Raw genomic sequence first — 16,926 nt, forward strand, 5'->3', positions numbered from 1 at the left:
GTATAAAATGTATGTCAGTATAATTTTAACTGTTTTAGAAATTTATGTAAATAAATTTCTATGGGTATTATGTAACTTTTGTTAGATACTATGATTTTGAAATTAATGCCCTGTTGATTTGTTTGACTGTATTTCATTGTGCAGATATGCACACTGTAAGTTACCCATTTTATAGTGAATGGTCATTTTGTTCAATTCCTTTTTTGCTATTAATTTGTGCAAATCTGGTGGGTTTGAATGATATTATGGTTTTAATTTATATTTCTTTGATTACATAGTTTTATATGCTTATTGGACATTTGTATTTCCTCTTTCAAATTCCTGTTTGTGTTGTTCACCAATTTTTCTATGGGTTTTTTCTTTTTCTAGATGTTCTTAATGAATGCTGGATACTGATGGTTTTTTGGTTGTGTTACAGATATCTTGTCCCAATTTTGTGGCCTGTCTTTTTCTTCTCTCTAGGTGACATCTGATAAAAAAAATTGTTAATATCAATATCAAAATTCATCCTCTTTTTACTTTAATATTTTGCATGCTTTTTAAAGAGATCCTCCCCTGCATCAAACGGGCATACAGATATTCTCATATATTATTTTATAAAAGTTTTAGACTTTTGCCTCGGATTTCTTTTTCCTGTGTGAGATAGAGTTTCATTGTGTTGTTGTTTCGGTGTCGATGATAATTGTCAAGGCATCATTATGGAATGTTAGTTTTTTCTCAATCTCCAGTGTCCATTCTGCCCGAGATCAGGCTTCCATGGATTCGTTTCTAAATTTGTTCCCAAGTTTTGTTTGTTGATACCTGCATTAATACAGCACTATCTTCAGAAGTCCTAATATCTGATGGAGCAAGTCTCTTAATAAACGTTCTTGGCCCTTTGCTCTTCCATTGTAAATGTAGAATCAGCTTGCAGAGAATGGAAAACTTTCAGAATTTTTATTGGGATTACATTGAATCTGTGCATCAATTTGAGGGGAATTAACATCTTTACAAGATTCCATCTTCTCCCTAAGGAACATTGTGTAGCTTTCCATTTTGGCTAGTTCCTTTGTAATATCTTTCATTAGTTTTTTCCTCCATAAATGATTTCATAACATGCCTAAGATTTAGTCCTAATGTTCTTAATTTTGATACTATTATAAATAAGAACTTTTTTATGAGCTTTGTATATAAATGCAAATGTCTATATATTGATTTTGTAAGCACTACCCTTGCTAAATACTGTTTTATTTTTAAATCAAATAATTTTTCATAGATTTTTGGGTTTATAAATATATATATGTATGTATATATAGATACCATTATCCGCAAATGATTCTTTTCCGATCTTTATACTTTTTATACATTTTCCTTTTATCAGTTTACAAATCTAACTTGCTAGGAGTGTTGTCAAATGTAAATGTTGAATTGTACGCTCTTGCCACATTTATTGATATTTTACATTCTTTTCCATAAATGTACTCACGTGATTAATTACAGTAATAATTTTTCTGAAATTAACACAAACTTGTATTCCTGGAATGAGTTCACTTTTTTCATTGATTATTAACCTTTTTATACATTGCTGGGTTTAGTGTGCTAAAATATTTTAAGGACTTGGGAGACCTATGTTAACAAATGAGCTTGACCTGAAAATTATTTTCTGAAACTGTGCTTGTCTGCTTTTGCTATCAAGCTTATGCTAGCCTAATAAAATGAATGAGAAAGTGTCCCCCCACCACCCCCTTTTTTTTTCCTTTGCTCTGAAATAGTTTAAAATCAGAATTATATTTTTCTTGATTATATGATAGTATTTACCTATAAAGTAGTCATCTGGGCCTGGGGTTTTCATTATGGAAAAATTATTAATAATTCATTAAGTTTTCTTAACGGTCTATGCTTATTAGATATTTTATCTCCTCCTGAGTCAGTTTGGTAAGTTGACTTTTTCTAGAAATTTATTTTATATAAGTTTTCAAATTTATTGCCATAAAATTTTCATCATGTTCGATTGTCTAATCTTTGTAACATCTCTACTTAGGCCACATCTTTTCACTTCTAATGTTATCTTTTTTCCCTCCATAAATTTATTTTTGTATTAGTCTCAAAGGATTTTTTAAAGGAATAATTTTTAGCATTGCTTATGCTTTCTAATTTTTGTTTTCGGAATCTGTTAATTTTGTTCTTATGACTTTCTTCCTCTACTTTCTTTAGATCTTAATGTTTTATAATTTTAAAAGGGGTTGACAAAATGCAACTTTATTGAATTATATACAGTTTATTTTTGGAACATTTAAGTATCACTTATCATGCAACATTTTGAAGTTCATATTTTACTTATTAATGAATTAACAATACATTACTTTTGAAATGCCATTGATGATCTTTAACATTAAAAAAAAAAACTTTTAAAAAGCATAGTATATCCATAATGCATTTTATCAGAAATCCCTAAATCAAATAAATGTAACCCATTTAGGCACGCGGAATAAAAGATGCTACAGAAATCATCTTTGAGATGTCAAAAGACGAAAGAAAAGATTTCTACAGGACTATAGCATGGGGTCTGAACCGGCCTTTGTTTGCAGTTTATAGAAGAGTGCTCCGCATGTATGATGACAGAAACCATGTGGGAAAGTATGAAACCTTGTAATGCTGCATGATTTCATGTAATTAGGGGAAGTACGTAAGGAATTACTTTTAAAAAATAGTTGTGATCAAAGCCTTAATTGCAGACAGCTATTCTATGAATTGCTATTGAGTTATATTACTCCAGGTTTATGTTGTCAGTATGGTGAAGCCTCATTATAATAATGCCTCTTTTAGAAATTAGAATCTATTCCAAATCACTTTATGTAGGTTTAAGACTTACTGACTTAATACATCAAAGTCTGCTTTGTAGTGAAGTACCATTATAAAAACTATCATAGTGGTTAAAGATTAAGAATTGTGCAAAGAATTCTATAAATTCATTGGTAACACTTTTCCTGTTCATTTTTATAGTATAGCATTTCCTAGTTCAGTGACTTTTTTTAGTCCAGAGTAGAAAATAAGTAAATTTTATGATACAATGCGTGGATTTCTGTGATAGGTAACATGGGAAAGCATCATATTTTCAATGCAATGATTATATGGTGTTGTTATTGACATATTTTTCTCTCTGGGAATTTGAGGTGGTAGTAGTATGACTAATTAGATACTGCTTTTAAGAAGAGCATTGCATTGACTATATCAAGTACCTCTTTACTTAAAAAGGAGAACCTATGCATTGGAGCTACACTACGTCAGATGTCCACACGTGGATAGAGAAAATGAAGAGAATTTAAATTTTTCAGTGCTTCGTGAAAATTTATCATACATTTTCTTTTTAGCTCCAATTTACAGTGTCACCACTGAGTCATTCAAAATAGCTGTTAGGGTTCCTGAACCTAACTTTAAAGTAAGGAAAGGCAGCATAGGAGCAAATATGTCTTAGTTGTTGAATTTTTTTAAAGAAGATGATAAAGTGTTCACTTTTCTTGTAGCTAATAGTATTTATTTTTAAAAAAGAAAATAGAAGAATTAATTCATATTACTCTACTTTGAAATATTTTACTTTAAAAATACTATCAATATGCTAAGTGACTTAACATTTGACTCTAAGTGAAATTCCGGTTTTTATTAAGGTGTTTGGCATTCTTTGTTTTAATTGATCTTTTGTTTTAAATTTCTTTAAATTTCTAGATATACACCTGAAGAAATCGAAAAGCTCAAGGAGTAAGTTTAAAGACTTTTATTCATTAATTCTGATGGTTGGATTTTCATTTTCGTGTTTTATTATTTTTTTTAATGTCTTGTGTTTTAAAAGTTTTACTTTGAAATGTCAAGAATTTTTGGTAGACTGGTATAATTTAATCCTGCTGTTAATGATTGACCATTAAAAGAATTTATCAGATCAATACCTGCACAGAGTAACCATGCCCATACATTTAGTCTCCTCCTAGCGTCAGTTAACAAAAATGTGTCTTTACACCACTGTGAGGGGTTACAGAAGAGATCAAATATGGCCATTCCTGGTGGCCTGAAGTCTAAATTTGGGGACCTAATATACCAGGATCAAAACCAGGATTTTGCTACATTGCTTAGGTTAGAATGGAGACTTGGCAGTGTTTCATTTAATGCCTGGGCTAACTCTACTTTATAAAGGCTATTTCACAGGCAACAGTTTCACTTCATTGAATTAGGACCATATAGTAAGGATTAATGGATTATGTGGATCATGAAAATACTGAAGGTTGGTCCTATTTATGATAATAAGGACTTGCGAAACTTTTTCAGATATCTAAGAACTTGTTAGGAGTATTCAAAAGGGAAAAATCTGGGGATTGCCTGGGAGATTGTATCAATAACCTGAGGGGAAATTTGGTCTTTTTTGAACACATATCCAAGTTACTTATTTCTTCTCTGACCCAGGAAAAAGGCAATTGCTGCCTGTTTTTTTTTTTTACCCACAGACAACTGTGGACCCCAAAAAAAGGCCACACTTTCAAACTTTGGCTCTCAAAGTATTGCTGCCCACAACTTCCAAACCAGTCAAATGGGAAGAAGAAGAATGAAGAATAAATGATGAAATTAAAAGGGAGAAAACAATTGAACCAAATGCTGATTGGCAGACTCTTGTTTTAGGCTCCGGATAAAGCATGGCAATGACTGGGCAACAATAGGGGCGGCGCTGGGAAGAAGTGCATCTTCCGTCAAAGATCGGTGCCGACTGATGAAGGATACTTGCAACACAGGTACTATGAGTGCTGCTGCTGGTGTTTTTTTTGGTCACCGTTTGAACTTCCTGCCCCTTCAGATACCGCTTTCTCTTCTGGGAAGAATTTGTAATTCAGTTTAGTTCAAATTTCATTTTCTAGCCGTCCTTTTTCTTCAAGGTTAATAGACCCAACTAACCCTTTATTTTTGTGCTTTTCTGTAGTGACATTGTTCACAGGGACACAACATCTCGGTTTCAAAGGTTTTAGGTCTAACTTGTTTCCATTTTGTAGCAATTCAGAACTGCTTCAGTTAGAAAAGTATTTATTTTTAAGGATTATATACAGGTATTTTTAAGGCAAATATACAGGAAGTAATTTTAATTTAAGCTCATCTAACAGTTGAACGTTTGTTAACAACAGCTTATCAACTCATGTTTATGAAAAACTTTAGTTTGGCAGGTCCCAATTTAGGAAGAAGCTGTGTTCCAAAGCTTTGTATGTGTTGTGTTTATTTTAAACTCAAAGCAAGGAAAAAAACTTGTGATTGTTGTTTCCGTCCCCAGACCAGACCACAAATGCCTATTTAACTTTTATTGTATAGAAATATACCGATGAATATACTATTAAACCTAACTTTTATGACCAGCAATGGTACTTAGGCTCTGACACTAAACTCTCACTTAACCTTTGTGAGCCTCGGTTTCCTCTGTAAAATAAAGAGATTAGAATAAGTGATCTCATAGTTCATTCTCTTTTAGCCCTAATATTCTCTGAAGGCTCTACAGTCTATGATCAGTCTTTCAATAAGAAAAAATAGTTCTCAAGTTTAAGCCTGAGCTTCCAGGAAAAATATTTTCTGTCCTCACCCTCCAACCCTGCTAAAGTGGAATCAGTAATGTATCCTGTTTAGCCACTCCACCAGCACTATTACCTGGAAGGCATTGAGGACATAGATTCTACCAACTCTGTCACTCTGAGGTAAATGAGAACTTAATGAGTGAAGCAGGAATGGAAGCTTTAGATTTAGGACAGACCCCAGTTTCATGTAAGGCGCTATGAGTACAGAACCCCTTTTGTTACCATAATTTGGAACAACACTGCTGTTTCTTGATTGCCAGCCTGAAGAGGATTGATCTGCCTGTTACCTTTCCATGTATTGTTTCTGATCAGGAATTCTCTGTTGTACCACAATGTAAGCTGGTACTGTCTGATTTTGCCCTTCCTTTCTTACCATGCTAAACTAGGAGAACAGGACTTTGTTTTCAATCCATGGTATCCAGACCTTTGCCTACCACATAATAGACAGTCAGTACATTTTTGTTGAATGAACAAATCCTCGAAGCAAGCACATAGCCTTTTTGAATTTTTCTAGAAGTTTTTAGCTACTCGTAATGGAAACAGAAATGAAAGGGCTTTTCTTTTTTGAAGATTCTCTCTCTTTTTTTTTTCTACTCAAGTTCCTTAAGAAAAGACCAAAAGGAACATTTGATATTATTAGTAGGTTTATAGATTCAGAAAAATCTGGAATAAAAGTACAAGTGAATACCAGCCTCAGTTTCATCACAGCTTGGGGTTGGGATAACGGGGAAAGGAGACGGTATAAATTTATTTTTATTTTTACCAAAATGGGTAGGAGGCCATAGATGTTATTCCATTTATCCTTTATCATTCATTCCTAGAAGTAATGGCCTCTATTGAGCCTATTATACTTCCGCAAAGCAGGGAATCTTCAGTGAGACTGAGAAAAAAGTATGAGTTTTCTGTGTCCATCAAGCCGTGAATGAAGCTCTTCTTACTTAGGACTTAGTATAATTGAGAGCACATAATTCCTGCTGGTTATATTTAGGGTAGTTTTTCTTAAAGAGTCAGTCAACACTTTCTATTCGGATTCTATATTTCCTTTTGTACTAAGAACTGTACTAGACTAGTGAAATGTAAATGTAACTGTATTACTAAGTATATGCAGTTTCTTACCTGAGGGTATTTGGAAATGCTTTTAGTACTGTTGCATACTTCCCATTCTTGGAAATACAGGTCTGATTCTGATTTGTAAAAAAAAAAAAAAAAAAAGTAGCAGTAGTAGTCTAGATGATTTCCTTTTTTCAGGAAAGTGGACAGAAGAAGAGGAAAAGAGACTTGCAGAGGTTGTCCATGAATTGACAAGCACTGAGCCAGGTGACATAGTCACACAGGGTGTGTCTTGGGCAGCTGTGGCAGAACGAGTGGGTACCCGCTCAGAAAAGCAGTGTCGTTCTAAATGGCTGAATTACCTGAACTGGAAACAGAGTGGAGGTACTGAGTGGACAAAGGAAGATGAAATCAATCTCATCCTCAGGTTTGTGTCCTCAAATCTCTTAATGACAAAAGCTCCTTAATTGCTATGGTTGTGTCTTGATTGATTTTTCTCTTTGGTTTCCCTAGATGCCTAATGTCCGAAAAGCATCCTTTCTATAAAGAGCCACTGTTTTAGATCCTATGTATTTTATATTGAGCTCTTTGTTTTGTGTTTGTTCCTTTTTAGTGGGTGTAGTACTCATGCAAAGTACCAGATATAGGAGGTGTGGAGACTGAAGTCCTCTCTATACCTACAGAACAGGTATGGCACAGGCCAAGGCAGTGCAGCTTTTCCACTGTCCCACCCATGTGCCTCAGTCCTACCCAAAGGGGCCATACTGAGGGTAAGAGGGCGATTCAGTCTCCATGCTCTTCAGTCTTTGGCTGAGATTGCCAAGAAGGGGGCCCAGTCGGCAGTTAACCCACACCTTGAAACTAGACTGAATCAGATACTTCCATTTCATGCATATCCAAAAAAGTTTTAAGGTAATAATCCTAAGCTGACATTTTTTAAATTAGTTGGTTTAACCATTAAGACTTAGTGACTCAAATGGGCAAAAATACCAGCAAGAAAATATTTGAATAGCAGCAATTGTTGTGGATAGTTCTCTACTGAAAACGAAAATCAGCATGACAGTTAAAGCTAAAAAACAAACCATTGAAAACCCACATTTAGTTGTGGTTTTTTTGGGGGGGCGGAGGACATTATTTTATTTTGGTGGGGTTTTCTGATTTTGGTTGCTGCTAGAATATTGTTTTTGTCTTGCCATTTTGTTTTGGGTTGCTTTTAATAGTTTTTTTTCAGCTAGTCACTTTTAGCTCGTTTCTAAACATTTATTTTGGAAATGGAAAAGCTCAGATGCAGGAAATAACTATAACACACTATAAAAGATTGCAGAACACTAAACCTGTTCTTATCCTTTTTTAACCTTTAGCTACTCCCTTTCTTTCACAGTGCTTCATCTGGTTTATTTATGGGTCAGCCCATTGGTTGTACCATTAGCAAAAGGCTGTTACTGCTGGTATTTCATAACTCTCAGCTCTCAAAGCAGGTCTACCATCCTGGAATCCTTTCCCATGCAACTTAACAGCATGTCAGTGACAACCTGTCATTTCTGTTATCATCAGCGCCGTCATGTATAGAGTCAAAGGAGGATTCTTATAGAGAAATAAATTAACATCTAACAGATGATTATTTGTAATCTGTAGGATAGCAGAGCTTGATGTGGCTGATGAAAATGACATAAACTGGGATCTGTTAGCAGAAGGATGGAGCAGTGTCCGTTCACCACAGTGGCTTCGAAGTAAATGGTGGACCATCAAAAGGCAAATTGCAAACCATAAGGATGTTTCATTCCCTGGTAATGTATTATTTGCTAATAAAGTCCTTCCCTTGTCTTAAACCATATTTACTCCTTGGGAGTTAGAGATTATTAGTTCTTTGCCTCAGCTAAAGATATGAATCATAGATTTTCACTTAAACCTGTGCTTTATTTCTTTGGAAAATAAAGAGTTGATATGATTTGTAATTTTCAAAGCACCTAAGATAAAAATATACACATTTACACACATTCTTGTTCTCTCACATAAACTATAAAGAGGAACTAAATTTTACATATATTTTTTCATTGTGTACAAAGAGGTATTTCTGAAAACGTAAGTTTAAATCAACTTTATAAGTTGAATAATTTCAAGTCTTAACTGGGTTTATGTAGAAAAATTCTGTGATTTATTGTATAGAAGAAAGGCTATGTAAATTTCTGGTTTCATTTGTTATGTAAATCTGGAGATCTTAAGGTGGGTTTGCATGAGGCATAGCATACTTTTCACTTCATCATCTGCTGTGCACTTAAGACACTAAACTAAGTTGTACAGTCTGTTTAAGTAATCACATCATTCCTCTTAATATAGTTCTCCAACTTCCATTTTTCCAAAGGAAAATTAAATGCTGAGAAATGTTGGCTTAATGGAAATCTGGTGTTTAAAAAATTAAATACCCAATTATTAATTTATAAATCTAATGTTAAATCTAGAAGAGTGGATGAATACTAATGTAACATGAACCCAGCCAGATTGCAGCATCACCTGAGAGAGCTGATGTAACTTATCATGACTATAGCAGAGGAGGGCAAGTCTAGAGTTGGCTTTCCTGTACAAAAACTCAAGGTGGCTGTATATTACTATTTGGAAAAGATTAGCTCCTGCTCTGGAGTTCTGAGTTAGACTCAGAGCCAACTGATGATGTGCTTGCAGTGGCTAAAATAGTCAAATGCCCTTGAGTCCTTGGGAGAAAAGTATTCATGTAAAAATGAAAATAAGCTACTTAACATTACCAATATTAATATGGATAAAATAATTTTATGAAACCCTAGTATACAGAAAGGGTTCTATTTTTATGCTCTTCACAATGGCTATTTTTTTTAATGCATCTTAGATGGCAAGAACAATATTACATTATGAATTTTCTAAATCTGATGTGATGGATAACATTTACAAAAATTTCCAGACAAGTTGTAGTTTTAAAATATTTTTATTGTAATTTTGGTAAGATTTCACATCTAGTATACAATTATTTATTCCAAATACTTTCCCTCCTTACCCCCCACCTCCCTTGCTGCTTAGATGGTGGTCTGTCGGAGAATCAATGTTCTTTTTGTCTACCCATCTCCCTTCAGTCTTAATAAAAGGTCTTAAACAGTTACATGAGAATCAAAAAAACAACCCAACGCTTTTGGAGAATAAATCAGGATCTGGAGTTCCAAACAGTAATTCCAGTTCCAGTGTACAGCACGTTCAGATCAGAGTCGCCCGCTTGGAAGACAGTACAGCCATCTCTCCAAGCCCCATGACAGCTTTGCAGATTCCAGTCCAGATCACCCATGTCTGTAAGTGTTGGAACCTCAAGACTCCTTGCTACTTGATTTGGTTAATGGCTCTGACACCTTTTAGTCCTGCAGAATGTCGATAGAAATTTATCCAAGCTGACAAATTAAAGGAGATCTAAGGCATTTTATATTTGTTACCTCAATTAATATTTGAACAAAAGAAGAATGTGTGACAAGAACTGATAACCAACGCTCAGCCATTATAGACCGTTTTAAATCATCTTACTTTCTAAGATGTTATAAATTAACTATTAATAGAAAACTACCTAAAATATAGTCACTGTGCAAAGAAATAGAGTTCATACAGTGGCACATCATTTGTAGTAATTCACCAGAAGACAAAAATTAGGAAAGGATTTCAGATGGACTGTAGAAGAAATGGATTTTGGTGAGGTTGAAAAAGATTTTCTTAAGGAATAAAGAGACAATTTCCTATAGGAACTATTGTACCTACCCCTATTCCTTAACCTCTGACTTGTTTTTTGTTTGTTTGTTTGTTTTGTTGTTTTTTGTTTGTTTGTTTTTGCTTAACGAGATTATGAGAGCCTAGCAATTGTAGAAGTAGAAAGGTATATCCTTAGCTCTAAGTTGGTCTTTCCAGCTACCTTTCCGTCAGAGTAACAGAAAAGGAATGAGAATAAAATCTCAGAACCATTATTCTTCACTTTTACTTTTTTTTCTATGTAATGTTATTTGCTTATGGAAAGGTCATTGCCAATAGTGTATCAATGTGTTATTCTCAACTAGGGTATTATTGGCATTTTGAGGGGGACAGTTCTTTGTTTACAGGGCTCTCCTACATACTGTAGGATGCTCAGTGTCTCTGACCCCACCCAGAAAATGCCAGTAGTGCTTTCTAATCATTATGGCAAACAGAAACACCATACAGATTTTCAAATGTTTGAGAATCACTGGGCCACCTGTTAGTGTTATTAACACTATGTGTCTGTATATGCAGTGACTGTCAAAGTTACCTTAGAGACATTTAAACTAATAATGCCTGCCTTAAAGTTCTAATTTAAATTTGGTTATGTGTTTTAGCTTTCTACCAGTATAATAAAGAACAAAGAATTTTTCTTTGGCACTGCTCATTTTTATAGTTTTGAGAATTACAAAACTATTGAGTTGATGGTACTTTGGGGGGGGGGGGTGATATGTTAGTATTCATTCACAGCATGGCTTTTTGAAAGTACTTAGAATAGTTTTGTTCCAGCAAGAAACGTGAGTATAATAAGAGTTTTAAGACACACCCATTATTCTTGACATTCAGGCTACAGTCTCATGATTGTTCTTCTTTTAGGATCGGCAGATTTTAGGGCCAGAATAGAAAATATGAATTTGTTAGGCTTTTCAGGCTACATAGGTCTTTCTAGATTTTGTTTTTAAATTATCCTTTAAAATGTAAATTCTTAGCGTTGAGCCACATTATTTGCAGCCATAGTTTGCTTACCCTTGATTGAGGTTATCTGGGATCGCTTCAAATTATTGTAGGCGTGATCTTAAGAATCCACCAGATATAAAGAGAAATAACACAAATCAAATGCATTTCTTTTGGTAAAGGTATCACATTTCTTTCAAACAGATATTATAGTCAGAATATAATAAACTAACAAACAGTACACATTAAAAGTCCGTTCTCATTTTTCATGTGGATTTACCTCCAGCTATGACTGCAAGCACCAGGAGATCACGTTTCTTCTAATAAGTTTTAGTTCTATATAACCTTCAGAAGAAAGATTAAATCTTTATCTCAGTTGACCCACCTATAGATTATAATAACTGATCTCTAAAGTGCTCAGTCTCCCAAACGTGGTCTTCTGAAATAATACTTATATTTCCTTAATGTTTTTGATCTTCATAACAACTCTATGAAATAGGCAGGACAGATAAAGTTTCTGAACATTAGTTTTGATTAAAGTAAGTTATTTGCCGAGGTTTACATTGCTAGGAAGTGATGCCGCTAGAACTAAAACCTAATGTTTTGGGACTACCATTACAGGCATCTGTACTGCCTACCAAAATGTCCAGAAAATTCTTTTTTACCAGGTTCCAATCTCTTTACAGATTAGCCTTAGTGTATTCCTCTTACATCCTAACATTCAAAATATTTTATGATCTATACCAGGGGTAAGCAAATATTCTCTGCCACAGCTATGCAACTCTGACATTGTAGTATAAAAGCAACCATAGAAAATACATAAATGAACAGGTGTGGCTGCATTCCTATAATACTTTACAAAAACTGGTGGTAGGCTGGATTTGGCCGTGGGCCTTGGTTTGCCAACCTCTGATCTATGCCATCCCAGATAAATCCATTTAATTTCTTATATCTCATAAGATATTTAAATGACCTCAGGTTTCCAGATAAATATCCAATACAAGATTGCCTTTGTAATAATTAAGTACTCTGGGGAAATTTAAATTTACAAAGTATTTTATTTTTTACTGTCTTTGTTCTTACCACAGCTTCCACAGACTCCCCTACTGCTACTGTTGACTCGGAAACAATAACACTAAACAGTGGAACACTACAAACATTTGAGATTCTTCCAGTGAGTAATACTTCACAAAATAGATACTGGCCACTTTTATGCATAAGAAAGATCAGTAGGCATCAGTTTTAGAAATGTTACATATAAGCACATGAAGTATAAAGACATGACTGGCATTAAGTGCAACTATGTCCATGATTTTTAGGCCAGATTGTTAAAAGATGACATAAATCAGATTCTACTTTTATAATTAATTTTAGTCTCTTTCTTCATCTGTATATAAACCAATAGTATGTTTTTTTTATGTATAAAATAACAGTGCTAAAGAGTAGGGTACATGCTATGGTTTTGTACTGAATCATAAGCAAATATATAACCAAAAGGTCCATACTGGTTATTTGAGAAAAAGTTTGTGGAATGAATTATTTAACAACATTAATTCAGTAAACATTGCACTAGCAATGTTGAACATTGCAGTGTTGGGAATACAGAATTTAAAAGCCTCAGTCCTGAATATCATAGCTACTTTGGAAAAGAATCTTGCCATTCCTAAAAAGGTTAAATAGTTACTATATGATCCAATTCTAACCCCAGGTATACTTAAATATGTCCACATAAAAAGTTATACATGAATGTTTATATCATAATCAGAAAGTGGAAACAACCCAAACATCCATCCACTGATAAATAGAATATGCTATAGCCATACATGATTCTTTGGCAGTAAGAGAACCAAGTACTAACATATGCTACTATAAGGATGAACGTTGGAAACACTATACTAAGTGAAAGAAAATACACAAAATCATATAGTGTATGACTACCATTCATTTGAACCATCCAAAACAGGCAAACCTATAGAGAGAGCAAGTAGATCAGCAATGTCTATGCTAAGAGGTTTTGGGGAGAAATGGGTCATGACTGCTGATTTGAATGGGGTTTCTTTTGTGGGGAGATGGAAATTTTTTAAAAAGTCCCACTTCTTGCCCTGCTTTCTAAAATAGGGTAAATCCAGTATTACCTCATTTTTCACAAAGAATATATAAATAATTAAATTATAATTAAATTATGTCAAGATTTCTTGTAAAGAACACAAGGGATATTAGTGCAAGAGTTTATCCTCTCCACAGCCAAATCTCGCGAGGATAGCCCAGCACAGCAAAAGGTTCTCTTTAAGAACAACCTTGGAACTTCTGTAAGTTTACTGAAGCCTCAATTTCCTAATCCAGTCATCTCTAAAACAGGATGTATAAGATAACCATTTTTCACAGGTACAAAAAATAACTTCATTTTACTTTATTTCGCTACCTCCTTCTCCTCCTGGCCAAATAAACTATACACATATATATTTAGAATGTGTTCAGGTTTTTATCTGTGGGGTTACAATCAAATATTTAGAAACTTCTGTCCTAATTAATAGAGAATGATGATCGTGCCTCAGTGACAAAAAATTATGAACAATGAATATTATTTATTAAATAATGTATTATAATGTACATGTACATATAAAGGATTTACTGCCTGACCATATGTGATTATTAAATACAACCATTAGGAAAACAGTCAGCTTTCACTTTTATGGAGGAAAGAAAGTGATTTCCCACTGTGTGCCAGACACCATTGTAATCATTTCCAATCCTCACAACATTTTCAATGAGAGGTAGTTGTTATCCTTGCTTTAGCAATAAGGAAACCTAGATTCAGTGAATGAATACCTAGTTGTGGCTTAAGTCTACAAGACCACATCAGACTAAAGAACAGGTCATGTGACTTTAACCTCCAGCTCTGTTTTAAGTGCAAATTCTTTTCCTTTGGAGTCTTAGAATAAACTGAACTCAAATTATTATATAGAAGCTTAATGGCTGTGAAAGGTGTTGAGCTTTTTTATATATCCATAGTCTCAAAAAATAAACGTATTATCTGTTAACCAGCTTTTCAAATAGTAATTTTCTTTTCTCCTTCAGCAGAACACTGCTAATTGCTATTTCTATACATTTCCCCTTAATATTTGCCAAATATTTGTTAAAATTATACTATGGGGAAAAAAATCTGTTCAAGTAATACTGCTGCATAGCCTTTTCAAAAATGTGAAGCTTTTTAAACTGGGAGACTGCCAATTTTTATGTGCCATAGAGAAAGGATAATGAGGGAAGACAGGGTACACTGGGTTACAGGGTGGGGGAACAGTAGACCCTGTTAGCACCAGCACACTAGAAAGTGGCTTTTGTGACCGTGTCTTGGTGCCATGAAACAAAAAACAGACTAGGCCATAGAAATACAGGGAGAAACAGGATAAAGGACTTTTCCTCTATTAAACCTCCAGGCCAAGTAATGACTTACGACAAGTAGTCAAGAATATTATACCCTTCATTTTATTACGTTTGCACCTTTACAGTTGGTAAGTATATTTGTGACTAGTAAAGTCAGTCCCTGTTTTGGACACAAAGCTGGACTTAGTAAGTACTAGTAAGTCTGCTTACTCGATAATCTGTTGCACCTGTGTTGAGCTTGTTTTTCTTTTTCCTTTAGTCTTTCCATTTACAGCCCACTGGCACTCCAGGCACCTACCTACTTCAAACAAGCTCAAGCCAAGGCCTTCCCCTAACTCTGACTGCTAGTCCTACAGTAACCCTGACAGCTGCTGCTCCTGCTTCTCCTGAACAGATCATTGTTCATGCTTTATCCGTACGTTACCTTACATAAATTACTTGATTTTCCTAGTTTTGGTAGAGAAGATTGGCTGACACGTGTCACCATGTTTTTCTAGGTTTTAGTGTTATGATAGAACCCATGTGCCTTCCATTTCAGTAATATTATCTCTAGGGGAGGAGTCGATTTTGAGCTCAGTTCAAGTATTTGAATATCTGTTAGGGACTAGGATTACGAGATAAAAAATATAAGAGCCAAAACTAATACAGTCCATTTACTTAAACAATTTGTCCTACTGCTGTTGTACCAGGAACAATACTTTACATCATCACTCTGCCTCCACTGGGGTAAATTTTCACGCACTGTGTCTCCTTACATGTGATGGACTTACATTAGGGGAATAGGGACATAAGGAGAGCAAAGGTCCCAATGGGGAAAGAAAAAGGTTTCTAGAAAAATAATGATAAGAACACTTCAGTTCCAGAGGTGAGAGGTGGGGGGAACAGTGGCCCCTATTAGCACCTATAAATGTCATTTGTTGCCTATAACTTGAATATGGAAGGTACTTTTTCATTTTACCATTGATTGTTTTCTTTAACATTTTATAGCCAGAACATTTGTTGAACACAAGTGACAATGTTACAGTGCAGTGTCACACACCAAGAGTCATCATTCAGACAGTTGCCACAGAGGACATCACTTCTTCCATATCCCAAGCAGAACTGACAGTAGATAGTGATATTCATTCATCTGATTTTCCTGAGCCTCCAGACGCCCTAGAAGCAGATACTTTCCCAGATGAAATTCATCAACCTAAGGTGACTGTAGAGCCATCATTTAATGATGCTCATGTATCCAAATTCAGTGACCAAAATAGCACAGAACTGATGAATAGTGTTATGGTCAGAACAGAAGAAGACCATAAACAAGAGGAGGATTCACCCTCTCATTTAGCCCGTGCTTATGTTACTGAGGTAAGTTGCACTTAGGGGAAGAGCCTAGAAGTAATTTATGGGGTGAGATCCTCTAGTACCTTCCTTTTTACTTTAGACTAAATAAAGTGCAAACCCCCACCTCTGACCTCACAAGTATCAGACAGCCTGTAGTGTGGCTTGTTCTTACCACTGTTCGTCACTAAAAGCTTTCCCTCTCCACCTCCAGGACATTTAGAAATGTTTGTTGGAACCATTTTCCTGAGGGTAGTTAGTAACAGATCTTTGCAGTTTAGCTTAGGAACCTCAACCCACAGTATAGCAGCATTATTTCTTCTATATTCAGGGAACCTATAATTGAATTGGTTCTCTTAAGTTCTTTTTTGTTAATATTTAGTACTTTAGAGTATGAAGTTATTAGCTTTGTCCATTTTAAGACCTTAACTTTCTTGATATTCTAAATTTTAAATGAGATCATGTTTGAAAGTTAAGCCCTTTAAAACCTAAATGTGTTTGGGATCTTAAGGAAAACTGATAAGGAATATGAGTCAGAATCTCATTTTTCCAATTATTATTATTTAGGATTTAGAGTCTCCTACTATAGAAGAACAAGTTGATCAAACAACAATTGATGATGAAACGATACTTATTGTTCCTTCACCACATGGCTTTATCCAGGCATCTGATGTTATAGATACAGACTCTGTCTTGCCTTTGACAACACTAACAGGTACTGTAATACAGCTTCATCACGTGCTTGATAAGTCTTAAGGGGAAAAGCAGGCAGTCAGATAGTTAATTCAGTTATTTTAGTCTTTCTTGATCCAACAGTAAAGATTAGTCTTCTAAAATTTTGCACTTTGGTAGAATACTTAAATTCTTGACATGAATTAAAGAATATATACATTTAAGACTA

General features: G+C 34.6%; 1 protein-coding gene across 7 annotated transcripts in view; it reads left to right on the plus strand.

Annotated features, from left to right (window-relative positions):
* The window catches only part of DMTF1 (cyclin D binding myb like transcription factor 1), a 50,626-nt gene that overhangs the window by 32,568 nt on the left and 1,132 nt on the right, over window positions 1–16,926 (plus strand). For 5 of the 7 annotated variants that reach the window (XM_016148031.2, XM_016148034.2, XM_016148032.2 and 2 more), the window contains 10 exons: window positions 2,459–2,616; window positions 3,703–3,735; window positions 4,645–4,754; window positions 6,825–7,053; window positions 8,262–8,413; window positions 9,728–9,937; window positions 12,404–12,489; window positions 14,959–15,114; window positions 15,687–16,052; window positions 16,593–16,740. In XM_016148031.2, coding sequence (XP_016003517.1) covers window positions 2,459–2,616; window positions 3,703–3,735; window positions 4,645–4,754; window positions 6,825–7,053; window positions 8,262–8,413; window positions 9,728–9,937; window positions 12,404–12,489; window positions 14,959–15,114; window positions 15,687–16,052; window positions 16,593–16,740 — 1,648 coding nt within the window. The remainder of the gene's footprint in view (window positions 1–2,458; window positions 2,617–3,702; window positions 3,736–4,644; window positions 4,755–6,824; window positions 7,054–8,261; window positions 8,414–9,727; window positions 9,938–12,403; window positions 12,490–14,958; window positions 15,115–15,686; window positions 16,053–16,592; window positions 16,741–16,926) is intronic. The other 2 variants (XM_016148035.2, XM_016148038.2) reach the window with 2 other exon arrangements.

Source organism: Rousettus aegyptiacus, unplaced genomic scaffold (assembly GCF_014176215.1).
Source record: "Rousettus aegyptiacus isolate mRouAeg1 unplaced genomic scaffold, mRouAeg1.p scaffold_m13_p_13, whole genome shotgun sequence".
Classification (NCBI taxonomy): domain Eukaryota; kingdom Metazoa; phylum Chordata; class Mammalia; order Chiroptera; family Pteropodidae; genus Rousettus; species Rousettus aegyptiacus.